This window comes from Tachysurus fulvidraco, chromosome 5, assembly GCF_022655615.1.
Source record: "Tachysurus fulvidraco isolate hzauxx_2018 chromosome 5, HZAU_PFXX_2.0, whole genome shotgun sequence".
Taxonomy (NCBI): domain Eukaryota; kingdom Metazoa; phylum Chordata; class Actinopteri; order Siluriformes; family Bagridae; genus Tachysurus; species Tachysurus fulvidraco.
Genome location: NC_062522.1, coordinates 11312576 through 11331411, shown reverse-complemented (window position 1 = coordinate 11331411; position 18836 = coordinate 11312576). Strand labels below are relative to the sequence as shown.

The 18836-nt window shown below is 37.1% G+C and overlaps 1 protein-coding gene across 8 annotated transcripts in view; it reads left to right on the top strand.

The window, feature by feature from the left end:
* The first annotated feature begins 2259 nt into the window (after nucleotides 1-2259).
* shroom2a (shroom family member 2a) overlaps nucleotides 2260-18836 on the top strand; it is a 41842-nt gene continuing 25265 nt past the window's right edge. For 2 of the 8 annotated variants that reach the window (XM_027146532.2, XM_027146530.2), the window contains exons 1-2: nucleotides 2263-3305; nucleotides 17482-17630. In XM_027146532.2, coding sequence (XP_027002333.2) covers nucleotides 3096-3305; nucleotides 17482-17630 — 359 coding nt within the window. In that variant the 5' untranslated portion in view covers nucleotides 2263-3095. Of the gene's footprint in view, nucleotides 3306-7965; nucleotides 8297-17481; nucleotides 17631-18836 lie in introns of those variants that run through there. The other 6 variants (XM_027146531.2, XM_027146533.2, XM_047813526.1 and 3 more) reach the window with 6 other exon arrangements.

The following is an 18836-nucleotide window of genomic DNA, read 5'->3' as shown; positions in this document are numbered from 1 at the left end:
TGTGGCCAAAGCAATTAAATCAATTTTCTTATGCTAAACATTGCAGAAGGTTAACAATATCTTCCTAATTCATCTAACAACAGTATATACTTAAACCTACTAGCCAAAGATCATGTCTATCAGCCAAGAACGGAACGCTGAAGACTGGAAATCAGCACTGGTCTGTTGAACAGATGGAAACAGCAGGAATCCATGGACCCAACCTGTCTGTCTACAGTCCAGAGTGGTGGAGGTGGTGCAATGGTTTGGGGAATGTTTTCACTTTGGGCCTGTTAATACAGATGAATCATTCCTTGAATGCCACAGCCTATTTGAGCATGTGTAGTATTAGAATAGTGTTAGAATAAATTGCACTGTGAGTGTAATTTAGTGATTAAAATAATTGACTGGCTGCTTTGAAATCTGTTAAATGGTAAGTCTGCTATAACTAACATAAGTTCAGTTTCAATTCAATTTATTTGTATAGCACTTTTAACAATTTCCCATTGTCTCAAAGCAGCTTTACAGAAGTATGGAAACAGAAGAGAGAGAAAAAGAAATAAATATATAATAGTGAAGTGAAGTGACATACGGCTAAGTACGGTGAGCCATACTCAGAATTCGGTCTCTGCATGTAACCCCTCAATAAAGTGCACACACACAGCAGTGAACATACACACACCGTGAACACACACCCGGAGCAGTGGGCAGCCATTTATGCTGCGGCGCCCGGGGAGCAGTTGGGGGGGATTCGGTGCCTTGCTCAAGGGCACCTCAGTCATGGCCGGCCCGAGACTCGAAAACCACAACCTTCGGGTTACAAGTCAGACTCTCTAACCATTAGGCCACTATAATAATAATAATAATAATAATAATAATAATAATAATAATAATAATAATAATAAGAAGAAGAAGAAGAAGAAGAAGAAGAAGAAGAAGAAGAAGAAGAAGAAGAAGAAGAAGAAGAAATAAGAATAAAAATAAAAAAATTAATATATACAATTAAAGTATAAAATTAATAAATAAAAAAATATGAGGAAGAAACCTTGAGAGGAACCAGACTCAGAAGGGAACCCATCCTCATTTGGGTGACACTCTACAGTAAATAGTGTAAATGTAATCTTTCTACAATAGTGCAACCGAGAGCTCCTGAGGAACGAATGGGCCATCGTAAACTCTGAGTTCACCACAGACCTGATTGCTGATAAAGACCACACCATACAGCTGACTAACACAACATTGGTTCAAAAAAAAAAAAAAAAAAAAAATGCGGCTTCATACACAACAATCCCATGAGACACTCTCTGACCATGCAGATCTATCCCTGGCAGGGTAACCACCGGGCAACGAGACTCCAACCAGGGTTAGAACATCAGTGTGTTAAATTCATAGTTGTTGATGTGAGATGGGCTGGTTTGAGTATTGCAGAAATCCCTGTGCATTCTGGGATTTTCATTTACAACATTACAGCAGTTGATGTAAAACGCTGAAGAAAAAACCAGCAATAATAAAACAAAACAGACAAACAATTTTTATTTTTTTTTTTGCAATCATGATGAGCAGAAAAGCATCTCAGAATCCACAACTGCCGTTCACTGATTCTTTTTTCCTTTTTGCACTGGTGTTCCTAATAAAGTGGCCGGTAAACGTGTGTATATACATGTACGAAACTTACACAGCAGTGATAAGATATGTATATCTTTTATCGACTCAGCAATATTTTTACACAATGTAATAAAGACTTGTAGTGTTCATAAAAGAGGTACTGCAAAAATACGTCAGAAATAAAAAGCTGTCCCTCTCACCAATAATCCAGTAATAATCTCATTGTATTGTTGGTTTATGGCATTAATAATGAAAAAAAAAAATATAAAAAAAATAAAATAAAAAGGCAGTAAATTCTGTGCGCCATGGATGATCCATAAATGGTGGCCAATGGACTTTTTGTCTTTTTTTAGTCACTCTCAGATAAAGGAATTATACAGACAGAAAAACAAACAAACAAACAAACAAACAAACAAACAAATAAAAAAGAATCCAGTAATATGTAATACATGTAAATAACCAGCAGGAGGAGACACTGCATGTAAATTGATGAGAAACCGCATCACAGCAACAGGTAGATTTCCCAACCGCGCCTCTGCTGGTCAATCTAGGGCTTGTTCCCAATATGGTCCACAATTGGACATTAAGTGTGCTACGTAGGCTACATAAGTAGCTAATTCCACCCTCTACGTAGTATCCCTAGATAGGGAGCACGGAAGGATTTGGGTTTTAACCCAGGTTGTCTCCCGTAATCCAGAGGAGGCTTGGCAACAAGTACTCCGACTTTCATTAGGCTGCTAACAGACGAACTTTATTAGTTTCTTTATTCGATTTGTGTAGTTTTTTTTTTTAAAAACACGTTTCACGTTTCAAACACGTTTAGGAAAGATGAATATATTAATATGTATGGATTTTAATAGGTGTTTTACCTTTCTGTCGATTAGAAAAGACGCTAAATAGCCCGTCGTTAGCCTGAAATCTTACCGGCTGTATTTATACTTTAGCCTAGTTTTGTTTGTAGGTTTAATTTAACTGTATTTAGTTTTGTGTATTCAATATAAATCGATTCCGTTGAACGAATTTAGTTTATTTACATTTAACGGGTTAAAGTTGTTGGCGTTAGTTTGTTTTTATTCTGCGTTAGCTAACATGCTAGCTGCATCCGAGCTAGCGACTCAAACAAGTGGCTTTGGGGGAAAAAAGTTAATAACAAACGAGTTTTTATTCAAATTGTCTCAGGGACGATTGGAGCAGAGTTATTAAAACGTATGTCGTAAATGCACGCAGTTTTTTTTAAGTGATTCCTAGTCGGAAAGATTAAGGGGGAAAAAAGGGTAATAAAATCTGTTGCGCTCCATCGAGTAGCTTTCAGCATCAACGCGTTGAGTTTACGGTCACAGGGTCAAAATGCCGCCGCTTTCCCGTCTCGTTATTAGTCCGTTTTGAACGTTTATTAGTCTTTTCTTTTCTGTACATAGTAAAATAAAAGGTTCCGAGGGAAGTTTGTTGCTCGTTTGATTTAAAAGCAGGGATAAATCGTTAAGCCCGCCGTGGGACACGCGGTGTGTGAAATGGACGCTGTGGATCATCACCTGGGTTTGGAGCCGGGATTCAGTGTCCGGGATCACAGACTGCTTTCAGACTCGGACAGGACTTTAGCTCAGAATGGACACGGTGGTGAAAGCTGGAAAATAGTGTGTGTGTCTCTGTATGGTGGAGCTCCGTGGGGGTTCACGCTGAGAGGAGGACGAGAACACCGAGAACCGCTTATCATTACCAAGGTAAAGTACGACACACGGTCTGTCAGTATGTCTGTCTCTCTGCCGGTCTGTCTGTCACTCTGTCTCTCTGCCTGTCTGTCTCTTTGTCTGTCTGTTCTCTGCCTGTCTGTCTCTTTGTCTGTCTGTTCTCTGCCTGTCTGTCTCTTTGTCTGTCTGTTCTCTGCCTGTCTGTCTCTTTGTCTGTCTGTTCTCTGCCTGTCTGTCTCTTTGTCTGTCTGTTCTCTGCCTGTCTGTCTCTTTGTCTGTCTGTTCTCTGCCTGTCTGTCTCTTTGTCTGTCTGTTCTCTGCCTGTCTGTCTCTTTGTCTGTCTGTTCTCTGCCTGTCTGTCTCTTTGTCTGTCTGTTCTCTGCCTGTCTGTCTCTTTGTCTGTCTGTTCTCTGCCTGTCTGTCTCTTTGTCTGTCTGTTCTCTGCCTGTCTGTCTCTTTGTCTGTCTGTCTCTCTGTCTGCCTGTTTGTTTTATGGCCTACCGTTCTCTTTGCCTCTCTACTAGTATTAACCTCTTTCTGTCTTTCTTTCGTTATTTCTGTCTTTCTTTCTTTGAATGTCACATTTTTACTTCAGATGCAGTATTAGTCTTTCTTTCTACTTCGTTCTTTCTTTGTCTTTCTGTTTTTCTTTTGTTCTTTCTTTTTTTCTTTTTTTGCATGTCACAAATTTCACTTCAGATGCAGTATTAGACTTTCTTTCTTTTTCTTTCTCTTTCGTTCTTTTTTCCTCTTTCTTTCTTTCTTTCTTTCTTTCTTTCTTTCTTTCTTTCTTTCTTTCTTTCTTTGCATATTACTAATTTTACTTCAGGTGCAGTATTAATCCTTCTTTTTTCTTTCTTTCTTTGTCTTTTTTTCGTTCTTTCTTTCGTTCTTTCTTTTCTTATTTCTTACTTTGCATTTCACCAATTCAGTATTAGCTTATCTATCTATCTATCTATCTATCTATCTATCTATCTATCTATCTATCTATCTATCTTATCGCAGTCATCTTACTTCCCTTGCACTATTCACTATTACACACTTACTTTTCTTCCTGATGCCATATCACTCATAATTCTTATAGATTTGCCTTCATTAGACGTCTGTGTTGTAGCAAAGAGAAATATTAATTATAGGATCTACTAAAATACATGGAGTATTAGCTCATATTTTCTTTTGCACTACTATTCCTCTAAATGCACATTTAATACATAATTAATGTATGTACTCTAGAGTATACTGAATACCTGCTAAGGGTGTAATGATACACAAAATAAAAATTTTATGCAAAATATTGGGGTCTCTATAAAATACATGTTCATTACATATATGCATTGTGAATGTGTATCGTTTTCAAATGATTGTACACTTTTAGCTTTGAATATGTGTGTGTGTGTGTGTGTGTGTGTGTGTGTGTATGTATATATATATATATATATATATATATATATATATATATATATATATATATATATATATATATTAAAATGTAAACTGTAAAATGTCATTTTTTAAAATTATTTCCCCCTCTATTATTTCTCAATTTTTTTTCTCTACAATGGTGTGCTTGCAACTTTGGGGCAGTAGTTCGGGGAACACATCATATCAAACATATTGGTTTGATAGTTAGGAGTCCACATTCTTTTTTCTATTCTATATTTCTTTTCTATCTCTCCCTAAAGGAGAAAATTGTATTGCTTTTTCTAATCATAAGGTAAAATACTAATAACCAAAATCACTGGGCAATATACAGTATATTTAAATCATTAGATTTTAATCAGAAACAGGGCATCACTGATACGACTCAAACTCAGATATAATTCAGTTTGTGTACATTTCAATACATTTCAAAATATTAGCAATATATTTTTGATAATTGGTTTCATAGCCATAGTGAGCTCCACATAAACATGCCTTTAAACCGCACTGTATGTGTTTCATACTCTTTAGTACATGAGAAGGAATGAAGCAAAACTGCCTGCAAATTGCTTTAAATATAGGTTGTGATCCAAGTCGAATAGGGGTTTAAAAAGCGTTTTTAGTGCCAAGACATGCTGACAAACCCACACCAATCAAGACTAACTCATCTCCATTTGCTTCAGTGTACTCAAGCATTCTGTATAGACAACTGAGGACTGTTAACTCAACCTATTAGGAGATGCCTGTTGAGTATATTCATAATTTTTAGTAAAGAAAACTGCAAGATCTGCTATTGTGGTTAAGCTTTTTTATGTTGTTGCCGCCGCTGCTGATGAAATTGTGGCTCTGTGTCGAGCATCTGTATAGAAATGGTTGAAATTTAAGCACTAGGTGATCAGAAGCCTCACTGTATATTTGCACATGCTGTGATTTATTTCCAATTTTGTGAACAGGACAAATTTCTTCTTAACATTTTGGAAGGAGATTTGGTGTTGTATATAAAATTGTAGCCATTGTACATGTCCATTGTACTTCGAATTATATAAGATGGAGAAGCAGTGTATGCTCTTAGACATGGACAGAGATTTACTCTTGTTGAAAGTCGCCGCACCAACTCACTATTTACATAAAGTTAGGCTTTTCTCACATTTCGTGTTGTTTTTATGTGCCAGTGGTTGCTGAATTTTTGGGTTGAAATTCTAAATAAATTTCAACTTGAAATGCAAATATTTGGTGACTCACATCCTTCAAGATGATGAACGATTGTCCAGAATGTCCAATATAGGCTTGTACCCCAACCCCCCACCCCCAAAGTTATTTGTCTTCAAGCTCTTAATTTTGTGTTATTGGAAAGTCATGTCTTTTTAACTGAAGTCATTTCAAGTATGTTTTTTGTTCACGGTACATTGGGTTACTGTGACAGTTTCTAATCATGGAACATATTTCAACTATAGTATGTAACCATTTTTGTTTTGTGCTTTCAGGTAAATACTCATATAATTAGGCCATCCTTAAAAAAAAATCTTGTTTGCCGTAACCCGAGCGACCCTGTCAAGTTAGGGCCGACTCAATTTTTTCATAAGGGTTCGGGCACCATAATACATCTAAACAATTCATTAAAACAGTGACACCGCTTTAACTTGGCATGAAGTTCTGGAAAAACTGTGTCCAGCATCAAAATAAGGTTTGCGATGATGCGCCCGAAGGCACGGGTTGAAGACCAGTCAGTGACGTCACGATATGCTAATTTGTTTAAAGTCATACCTACGTAATCACCATCACCAAAATTTCACTTTTTTTTTTTTACATTGAAACTTGGAAAAAAATATATAGACCTACCTACCGAACCTTTTTTTTTTTTTTTACTGTTACTGCAAACCAAAATATTTTTAAGGATGGAATAACTGCTATATTTTTGAATAGGAACATTCTGTATGTCTGTGGCATGATGATGATCATGAGCGCAACATATTAAAAAGCCTTGGCACATGTGCTTGTTGTTGAAATAAGGATATTGTTTCAGGATAAGGTTTATTTATTTTTTTCAAGTTAATTACATGCACTGTAGTTTTGGAACAGATAGCTGTTAGATTGTATCACAAGGTAGAAGTTAAACTGAGTTTTACTGGCTAAGAGCCAATATTACCTTTCTACTGACTTGTTGACTATTGACTGTGTGTGCACTTCTGATTAATATGGAAGAGGGGACGGTTGACTTTTCTTTTTTGGGCTTCAACCTCATGCATAACAAACGATACATTTCGGGGATGTAATGATACTTTTTTAGGGATGTTTTTAATTGAATAAAACCGACATTATTCAATTTTGATATAATGTTTGAGTCTTTGCTAATGTGCATTGGTGTACAGGGTTGCCAGGTCTCAGCTAAACCTCCATCCAAACTCCATCTAAAAAGCTGAGCAAAAAGACTTGAAGCTAGCACGATGAATTTATGCTTCGAAAAAGGATGTAATTTTTCTTAAGCCTTTGTGTTGGAGACTTATTGGGCATGCATATCTGTTTTGCTGTTTCAGAACTAGCCTGTTTTCTCATAAACAAAACAAAACTACAACCCTGCTACCACGGTTAAAGGAAGTGTGTGCTTAAGTTTGTGACCTCATTTTACAAGCAGTAACTTTTGATAAATAACTGACTTGTTGAGAAGGCACCATTGTGAAGTTTAGAGATGCTGCCCACATTAAAATCTTTTGTTTTTGCCAAAGTCAGAATAGATTACTTGCATTTCTTTTCTGGTTCTTAAATCTACTACTCCACTAGGAATCTATAAATTAAAAAATGCAGACAGAAAAAGCACAAAATCTGCTTGATCCAGGTGTCTGGGCTACTGATGTGTCCACCTCTGTAATGTAGGATTGATCATTCACTGTGGAAAAATATGTTTTGCCTGGATATCGGTTCTTATAAATGTATAAAGGACTGGTTTTCCGGACATGTTGATCCCACACTAGGATGCATTTATAAGATCTATTGGGAGTAGGAGAGGAAGTGTAGACTAGACGGCATGTGGAAAAGGGGCCCAGAGTGTCCTGCATTTATTCACATGGGCTGAAATGGAAACTTTGCATTTTCAGCTTTGAAACCAATTCTTTGGCACCTCATTTAGAACAGAGGTTGAAACTCCTCTGTGTTTTGACTGGTTAATTATCAACTCTGAAAGACCTTGGTGGTGCATTTCGGGCTGTATTATACATTCACTGTGGAATGACCTACATGCTTTGACTGCCTACTCTAGCTTAAACTTCTTCCAAAGTCCAGCAGTGTGCACATTCTCCTACAGCAGTTCTACCCCATCTCAAATGCACTGCCTCGACTTACTTACTCTGTGAACTCACTGTACTTTTGAAAGCCATGTGACCCGCAGAAGTAGAATTCCTGCCATTGCTAAGGTTCTTAAGGAGATCAGAAGTTTAGGCTGGATCCTTTTTCTTGGCGACTCTCTGAACGGTTGGCACTGGCTAGAAGAAACTTTTGGGTTTGTAAGTTTGAATGGATATTCTGTTGTTCACCTCCTGACAGTCTTACTCAGCAGGGAACGTTGGCATTTTTCCAGACCTCCTGGAGCTGTGGTCAAAACTCAGCAGGTGGTGAGAGCAGTTAATGTTATACTCTTATACCAGCATGTTGTTATTTCAAGTTATGCCTTATATAGAAATCGTTCATCCGATTTAGTAACCTTTAGGTTATCAACTAATTAGTCATTAAAAAAATCTGGAGATTATTGCAGTTTTAAAATAATTATACAAGGCCCATTTTAGTGGTGTAAAATTAGTTTCACCCTTAAGCATTGTGAATGAAATTTTAACATGTAGACTATGTAATTTAATTTATTCACAAAGTCACATTTGCCATTTTCTTGTCACATGGCCAAAATTATTTGTAAAAAATAATGTGTATATATAATAATAATAATAATAATAATAATAATAATATCTGGTAAATTTTTAGTGTCTACCTATCTATATCTCTATCATAAAAGAATGGAAGGATAGATTTAGGTGAAAGGCTCACAAAATTTGCCATTGATTTTTGGCAGAGCAAACATCTTTATCCTATCTTATCTTCTGAATTTCACAAGGCCAGTTTTAGTTACACTGATATCTGGAGTGTATACATGACATGACCTTTTTTAACATCCATACACGCACAAAGCAGCTCTGTATTAAGGGTTGCATGATTTTTTTTTAACAAGACAGACAGTAATTAATAAACTGTTTATTTACAGTTATAGCATAAAACTGTTTTACAACATAATGTTTTTCAGGCAGGTTTATTTTTTTTTCCCTTTTCAGTAAAGCACATGTCAAACTCACTTTAATTAATCAGATTTGATACATTCCAGCATAGTAAAATTATTAATGCAAAAAGCTTCGTATAACGTTAGAACATTTAAGGATATACCAATTCTTTGCATGGTTTGGGGAAGTCGTGGCCTAATGGTTAGAGAGTTTGACTCCTTAGAGTTAGAGGGTTCGAGGCTTGGGCCGGCAATGCCACTACTGAGGTGCCCTTGAGCAAGGCAATAAAATTATTTTTTTTTAAAAATGCTCCTCCAGGCACCGCAGCATAAATGGCTGCACACTGCTACGGGTGCGTGTTCACTGCTTTGTGTGTTCACTGCTGTGTGTGTGCACTTTGGATGGGTTAAATGCAGAGAACTAATTCTGAGTATGGGTCACCATACTTAGCTGTATGTCACGTCATGTCACTTCACTTCATGGTTATGGTTTAAGAATGCGTGAAGGGTGTGATGTCTACAGTAGCGTCTGGGAGTTTCTTCTGCACCACTTTTTGACCCTTGCTTCAGAAGCATAAATAAAAAAGTCAAGGCAGGCTGCTGATCTGACTCTTTCTCTGTGAAGGTGTTTTTCAGGCCCAACACTTGTCACAATGGTAATATCTATGAAACTGTCCTTTTTATTTACAGGACAGCATACACAAGGTGGCCTGTCATTATGGAAACTGTTTGAATAACTTTTTACATGTAAAATATTTAAATCTGAGATTCTGGTATTCATCATGACATGTAAACGTTTAGCACAAAGACACTAGGTATTGTTGAATGATTGTGTGGAATATTGTCCCCTACGCAAGGACTACTACATAAATGGATGTGCTGCTATAGACACACACACTTTCCACTGACAAATGTTCAAATAACACTATTTCCTAATTACAGTTTTTATATCAATTAAGAAATGACGTGGCTTGTATATTCTTTCTTTTAGCTTGTATATTGTTTCATTTGTCACTGAGAAATGTGTATGAAACAAGTTAGTTTCGGCTGTCACTTAACTTTTAATAACCAAGAACAACTCTCCCCAGTCTCTCTCTTCTCTCTCTCAAATTTAATACATAAACACAGCTTTGGATGTTGCTGAGAAAATGCCACAAAAATCCGTGTTTTTTATGAATGTTACAAAGTGGAGACGCTTCCAAAGATTTCCTCACAGAAAACTTCATATCACCACATATGACTCGAAAAAAACCTCACCTGCACATTTTGACCATTATTGCATACATATAGAGAAATTATTTATACTATCTGATTACACCAAGGTGAGGATGGTAAATATCTTTAAGGGAAGTGGTAGAAGGTTGTGAGTTCAAATCCCAGGACCACCGATCTACCACTGATGGGCCCTTAACCCTCAACTGCTCTGCTATATAAACAAGATAAATGTAAGTCACTCTGGATAAGGGAGTTTGTAAATAAGCGTATAAAATAAATGTATTTCAGGGAGATTTTCCTCAGCACCATCGCCTCTGGCTTTAAGGACAAATGTTCTTTTTCGTTTAAGTCCGTCATACAATTCCTGTGCGAGCTCTTGCTGTAGAAACATTAACAGATAAGTGCATTTTAATATACTTTATAACTCTATTGTCTGAGCCATGATGTTATAGAGAGCTATAGAGAATCTGGGCAAATATGTATGGGACAAATATGTACTACGGGTTAAAGAGGGAATGGATTCAGACATGTTATGTGTTTCTTCAGAACGTGGTAAGGCTCTTGGTAATGTTTGTAGAAAACACTGGCAGTTTAGTAATAGCCCTACTTGTCATTGGTAAATAACTAAACTAGAACTCTGTCAGTACAGTGATCTCACCACAATGAGTTCCATTATTTACTTTAGAGTTTGGCTAATCTGTTGTTTATCAACTGAGGAGAAGTCAATGCAAATGTTGCCATTTCCTCATCCTACCCTGATGGGATGCGTATGCATTTCTGCTCTTGATGCCTTTTGGCCTAATTTCTCTGAGGGTTCGTCAAGGCTCCTTGAGTAAACTGGCAGTGCCAGGAACATGCATGGAATGTCGGAGCTTTGCAGAATTCTGTAGTGAATTATACCTGACAGCCTGAAGCCTGTTGAAAAAGCACAATCTAGCATCTGGGATAAATTTATTTTGGATTAGAGAGACCCGGACTACTTTTATAGGCAAACCTTCACTTGGAATTTAGCCACTAAATGTTTAAATGAAGGCTGCGTACACACTGCGGTGCACTTCATTCCCCTCAAGAACTAACTGAGATTTTCATGACCTCTGTAGAATCCTCCAGGTTTTTAGGACGTGTGTGTTTTAAGGCATTTAGGTTCCCATTATTTTAGAAAAAAAGACACACATTGTTTTAAGCCTGTAACAATGTGAAAATTGTTCTCATTGATACCTGTTGGTATTAAAGAGGAGGATAAATGGTGTTAGTGACAAGCTCACCTTTCTCTGTGTCCTGGTTCTTTACTTTGTATACACGTAACCATTCATTGCTAGATTACTGTGATAAAGACTTAGCTTTCACTGAGAGCCTTTGTTTATGAACTCAATTTAGTTGTTCGCAGCTTTTGCTAATTAACGGAAATAAATGTACTGGAATATCCAACAGATCGGAAACTGGCTTTGTTGAAACGGAAAGTATTGAGAGTTAAAATGAGAGAAAACTGGAACTAATTAAAATTCCCTGCATTCTTTTCATACCTTTGGCAAAACCAAAGGTCTTCATTGTGTTTATTTTAAATCCCTCTTTTCTGTGATCCCAAGTAATCCTGTTTTACACTGTTTACACACTGGATGGGCACTTTCACAGGCCTCATCTGTCTTTAAGCTCAATGTGAATATATTCTTTTGTGGAGAAATGGATCAGATAAAAACACCTTTGTATATAAAAACCTGCCAGGTATACAGTATATAAAGGTTTCTGAGTGAGACCAAGAAAAAGCCTCTCATGATGAGCTTATCTCAAATCTAATGTTTGTGTTCACATAGAAAGCAAATGCATATAGACTTGGTTCTTGGTTCACTGACATGGTTCTCAACATCCCAAACGATTCCACCACCACCAACAGCCTGAAGTGTAAACATAAAGCAAATTCTGTCCATGCTGTTTACACCAAATTCTGACCCGTTTCTGTCGGCTTGAACCTGTCCGATGTTCTACTCTGACCTGTGTCATTAAGGTGGTGTTGCTGCCCAAAGAGCTGCCTCTGATGGGATGACTTTTGTCTTTTGAATTCTGTCTGAATTCTAGAGACTTCTGTGAGTAAAAATCCCAGAATGTTATCCGTTTCTGAAATAATCAAACCATACTCTGATGTAAACAAATGCTATGGTTTAAAGTCACTAGGACCATACAGTGTTATTTTGCAATATGAGTATTTTAACATTTAGCTGTCAATGTTTCATTTATGATGTTACACATCATCCACCCCCACATGACACCATAATCTAGTGTTTAGTCTCAACCAGATTTCTAAGCTCTGGGAAGAATGATGTTTGGATTAAAAAAACAAAAAGGTTAGTAAGATAGTATTAGCATGTTGAAAGACACCACTCAATGGTATCAGTGGAAGTATGTAAAGCATGTGGGAGTTGTCTCGTGTTATCTGTGAGAGTTCTGTCCCATCTCGCTGTCATTGTTTCAAGTCTTCCCACAAGCAGCGACAGTAGGCCTATATGCTTATTAAATTCTCAGTCCTTCATTTTAATCACTGTGCAGGTTATTATGATTTATGGGACCTCAGCACATTTAAAATAATAAATAATAAAATAATCTGTGACATTGAGCTAATATCAACTTTTACATTGTGTTTTGTACTGGTATAGATTCATTTTTATAGATTTACCCTCAGGCATCAGAGAGACTTTTAAAAATAAATGTAATTCACACATCTGCACACGTGGTTAGTATTGTTAGCTTAAACTGTTCTAAAGAATGTATGTCAAGGAAACAGGACATGGCGTAGTATTGTATTAGTGACTAGTATACATGTCCAAGACAAAAGCATTGCGGTGTGTGGATTCAAGGCTGTGGGATAATTTGGGAGCCGTGTGTGGGAGCGCTGCGGGACCGAGAAAAGCTGTCGACTCAGCACTGCACACAGGACAACAGTCAGCACAACACACACATTCCACGCACAGGTCCACATCCTTTCCCTTCACCACAGAGAGCCACAAAATGCAAAATTTTAGCAAGGAGAAGGACAGGAGACATGAACTAGGCATATACCTGTAGTCTGTTGTCACACAGTGTTATCATGGACATTTGTACATGTTCGCCTGGACGTTTAGCTCGGGTTCACAGTTATGAATGTACTTTTAATTAACGAGGTACGAGTATGATCCTGAGTAAAAGTCTGATGCATGTAATGTTTTCAACTTTACTAATAATGAAGATTGAAACCACACCACACAGCAAGAGAACATGGCTTATTTTTAAACACGCTGCCATCAGATCTGCGAGAGGTTTTGTTTCTAATGAGTCAGTATCAGGTTTTGATCATTTCTATACTGCTCGGCTCCTCACTGTAAACTCTAGTAGCGTTTTATCATCTTATGCTGAGAAAACTGTAGAATGTCATCGATTTAGTATTGTAGTCAATATATATTGGTTTTCTCACTTTGTCATTGTGTTTAATCTGTATATTTGTTATAACAGGGTTGCACTTTCTCCTTAATTTTAATAAGTGCCAAAATAATAAATGGAAAAAGGGTGTTTTAATGCGCCGTAATCGTGTAATTTTCCACCGCAATAAAACTTTTCAGCTGTCTGTGGCAGTGCACGTGTTTGTGTTTGACTGAAATTATTTAATGAACAACGAACACGTATTTTTAACACATTGCAAGAGTATCACATAGTCATTATAGCAGTTCGATGTTTAGTAATAGGCGAATAATTAAAAGTTTAACTGCCACAGTTTATAAGACAGGGCCCAGTTTGTGGCCTGCATGGACGAGCATCACAATGGATTATCTTTCACTGTAATTTGCATGCTATATTTAATGTAAGATTAAAAACTGTCTAACATAAAGCCTTCTGCTACTGTTTCTGTCATCCCAGTATTTAGTGAGGCTGCAACAACTAATTAAGAATATTTATTAAAAAAATGTCTATTGTGTATAACTCTATATCTGCCGGAAATATTTTTAATTAGACTTTGCTCTGACGCACTTCGGCACGCTGCCTCAAAATATTTATACTCGATACTCCTTTGGAAATGGAAACGGTGAAGTAAGCATACATACCTCCTGTGTGGATTTATGGAACCTCGACACATTGCACACTAAAGTTGGCCAAAATGGAATGTCCTTGGTTGAACCGTGCTTTTTAACTGTATTCGTTTGCTCTTAATTCATCCGTTTTTTTCTAGCTGTATCACACTTTTATGGCCACTTTTAGTAAGCCATCAAACAGTTTGCTGTTGGGCAGTGAGTAGTCAAGTTATTTAGTTTCCAACCTGCTTTCGATTGACAATGAAGTCGATCCTGAAAAGATTAAGGTTTTGACTGAAAACCTAGCAGGGAAATGAATTTAGCGTGGGACTGTCTGCCAATGGATATTTATTTTGAATCGGACACATCAGGTTTTTGCATCTAAAATGTCTCGATGCAAAATAGTGTGGGGAACCAGTAGAAAATGCACAGAATCATCCCATCAGTGATTCATTTGATTCCCAGAATAGTAACATAAAGATAACATTCTCACACAATGAGAGATTATATGATAAATGTCACTAATGTTGTATCGCACATAATATCCTGTTAGTGAATGAATCCTTTGGTTAACAGAAATGTATTAAACAAGTTAAGAACTAAATTATAACATAAACATTCATACATTACTTGATAGTCAGTGGTTATCAGAATAATTGATGGGTACATCCAAGCAATTTTGTGACTGTCTTTATTTATTTATTTTATTTCATTTTTTTTGTATGTGATTTACTGTTAAATGACTGTATTGTCTTTGTACAATGATACTGGAGGAATTTATATCTAATATATGGAATAAGAATTGATGTATACTGAATCTAGCACCACTTCCTCACGCTCCGCTGTGTATTGTACTGTTGGATGATAACTGGACTGTTCTGGCTGTGCAGCGCTCACTCTGGTGTTTTTCTATTGTTCTTTGTCATTTATTCTCTCAGTATGGTATGCTGTGCCAGAGGGGGGCATCCACTGGAGTGTCTGCTTTTGATTTAGCTTTTTGAGGTTGTTTTAAGTCTTTGCTTGTTCAGGCATTTCTCTGTGTTTTCCTTGTTTTATGTTCTCTAAATGAACCCTGGATTTACAGAATCCTGAACATTCTGAAATAATAAACACAATAAAGCGTGCATTGTACACAGGCCAAAAGAAAAACATCCTTAACAAGCACTCTGTTTCGGGTCGGACGGTTTAGAATATTATGCTGATCTTTCGGAGGATTCGAGCCAAATTGCTTTTGGGCTTTGACTTTACTTCTTTAACTTCAAAAATCACTTCAGTTCCCTCAGATGATCTGTGCAGCAAATTAAAAGAAAATACATGCAAGTTTCCAAGTACCACAAACAAAATCCATCAGCTAAGACATGTTTGGTGTCTGAAGGGTTTTTTTTTTAGATTAAGATCAATGTTGCTAATAATCTGGAGAGGTTTGATGCATTTTAATTTTGTTAAATTGTGGTTACGCAGTTGTAGGTTTTAAATTCACCAGCATGACCGAGGGACTTTTAGTGCTACACTTGAAGACACGGGCCATCTAAAGTTCTACATGAAAATGCAGGAAAGTTCAGTCTCTTGTAACCTTGTCTGTGTCATGCTATCCAAACTACTGTGTAATAGGGCTTGGCATAATTCAGCCTTGTATATAAAGAGGTGTTCTGTGTTGAAAGGTATTTTCTAATCCCGTTGTTGGTGGGGAAAAGCCAAATTCCACTCTTTCTTGTAATGCAAGAATGAAGCCTGTGAGCTTTAGGGTGATCTCATTAGTTTGGCAAATGTAAAAGCACCTTCAGTATGCTGATGTAATTGTACCCTATGATGTTAAACAAACGGTATGTAGCCTACGTTCCTAATCTCTAAAACTGCCAGATGATGTCTGCAAACATATCCCAAGTGAACCTTACAGTAACCTGAGAAGCTGCTGTGCCAAAACGAAGCACACTGTTTGCACAGACTCTTGTGTTGAAGGGTTAATGTTTAGTCTAATGGTACAGCGCCTTGTCTTGTCCTCCGATAGCATACCAGCACCCATTTTAGCTTATTACACATCATTTCAGGAATTCACTTCATCCAAAAGCCTTCACCTTCCCCAAATCCACCTTTTATGAGGGAATAAGTAAAAAGCATATGATTAACCTGCGCTAACAGACTCTGCTGGAGCCTGACCCCCGCTGTGCTCATTTAGTGAGCAGAACATGCCATTCTAGTTTAGTCATTCAGACCACAACTCCGAGAACAATAACTTATGACAGAGCCTTCTTTCATTTCCGAAAGAATATAATCTACAACACATTTTTACATGAGCACTACAGATAAGCATGGTTTATTGTTGGAGCGCTTGCTCAGTTGTTGGTCTTTCCTGTCCCTCTATCCCAAGACAGGGATAGCGGGACAGGGCATTCAGTTCTTAATAGCAAATTATAAACCATCATGTCCCTCATTGTGAACATGGCTAGAGCAAATCCTACCCTCACTTGTGCTTTTCATTTTATAATTATTTTTTTTTATCATCATGTCTAAGTACATGCACGTTGACCGATATTGCATGTATGCAACTCATCACATCGTGTTATGTACAGTAGCCTAAGAAATACTATGTAGCGTTAAAATTCCCAGGAATTTTATGAAGTTGAACTTGAAGGATATGCTACAAAAAAACCCTTAGTGGGAGATTTAAAACAATCTTGTAAATATTGATGTTATAAATAGTAATGTATTTATTTATTATTAATAATTTCATAATCATAATCCATAATATCTCAGAAAAGCTTATTGTAATACAGATGTAATCATCTCCAGTGTTAAATAGATGCGAGCTTCACAAAACCCTGACGATACCCATCACCCTCTCACATCCCTTATTCCATGTCGTAACTATACATGGGTTCATTCCCCCTACTTTTGTGTTCAGTATTACACAATAACAGAAATCTTTTAGAAAATAACAACAGAAAGCTTTATTAAAATAAATCCGAAAACATGAAACTTGGACTTTTTCTTGGAATTATCAAGTTTAAAACTAGAGCTGGACAATGTCTGTACATGTCTGAGCTCAAAGTATCTCTTACTGCATGGTTGTTCATTTTAGATATCATTACATGAAGGCAGGGTGCCAGTATTCTAAAGGGCATATGATTTACATTCATAGTGTATGCACGCCCTGTTCTGAAAAGCTATTTTACATAGTGTTTGTCCGGGTTTCAAACACACGTTTGCCATTTAAACCCCACGCATTTAAAAATGTACTGTTGGTTCTTTATATGCTTGTGTTTTATAAGAGAATTTTGCATTTCAGGTTGAAGAAGGCAGCAAGGCTGCAGCCGTGAGGCTCCAAGTAGGAGACGAGCTTGTAAACATCAACGAGGTTCCCCTGAGTGGCTACAGACAGGAGGCCATCTGCTTAGTCAAGGGCTCCCACAAGACTCTTACTCTGGTGGTGAAAAGGTAATCTAGGCCAACACACACACACACACGCGTGCACACGTACACAGATGCATGCGAAGCCTCACACACCTGTTCCCCGTGCGCCGACAGCTCCCATCTCCATGGCTACATTTTAAATGCTGCTATAGCAATGAATCGTGGTGGTGCGGGCGGTGAAGTGATACGCACACTAGCTCTTTGTTCTGAGCTCTGTGTGCTCAGTCTGTGTTTGTCATGATCTGTGTGTGGATTATAAGAGCACGAGGCAGTATCTTTTCCACATAACACACAGCTATTAATCTTTCCTTCACAGCTAAAAATAAATCATCTTTGCATTAGAGCAGTGCTACAGTCTTGGGTTCAGTACCAAGAGCTTTTTTTTTATTTAACCATTAAAAAATTGTAGTCAGCAAGTGCTTACTAGGTTTTTCCATTTAAATGTTTTTTTTTTGTTTGTTTTTTTTGTTTGTTTGTTTTTTAATGATGTCTTAAATGGTGGAACGTTCACCGTACAAATCCCTGTTACTATAGAAACGGAAAACATAAGGTAAATCTTCTGTTATGAAAAATGAATGTACACATTCTGACCAATCAGTTTTAAGAATCCAGTAGCATCCTGGTGTATTATTAGTAAATAAATCGTAAAAAAAATTGATCATTTGCATATCCTGCTTCCTACATTATTTGTGTTGTTGCAACTCCATAAGCCTATATTTCGTTCATAATTAGATGTGGACTTGTATCGAAGAATAATCCTGTCTCTAAAATGTTAAAGCTTCTTGGGGAATGGATTTGGACTTTTGGACTGTACATTATGATGACTGTGCTTTATCGTGCTGTATAAATAGCGTGCAAACATTAAGGTTCTGAGAAGTCTCCGACTGATTCATTACGAGCCTTACTCCTCAGTTCAGTTACACAAAAAGGACAAATCCGAAACATCTATACGTGCAAGCTCAGAAAAGTCACACAAAAACGCTAAATTGTGATCTGACTTTTTAACATGAAAGTATGTCCAATCTGTCTACAGTGGGGTTCAAAAGTCTGAGCGCACTAGTGAAAAGACAAATATTTTAAATGATTACATGAATATGAATAACGTTTCTCAGTATTTAAAGACCATGTGCTTGAGCCGGCATGGACTTCACACATCTGTACAAAAGCTTCACAAAATTGCTTACATTTAAATTGGGACCAAGAAATGATGTAGAATTTTTTTTTTTATAT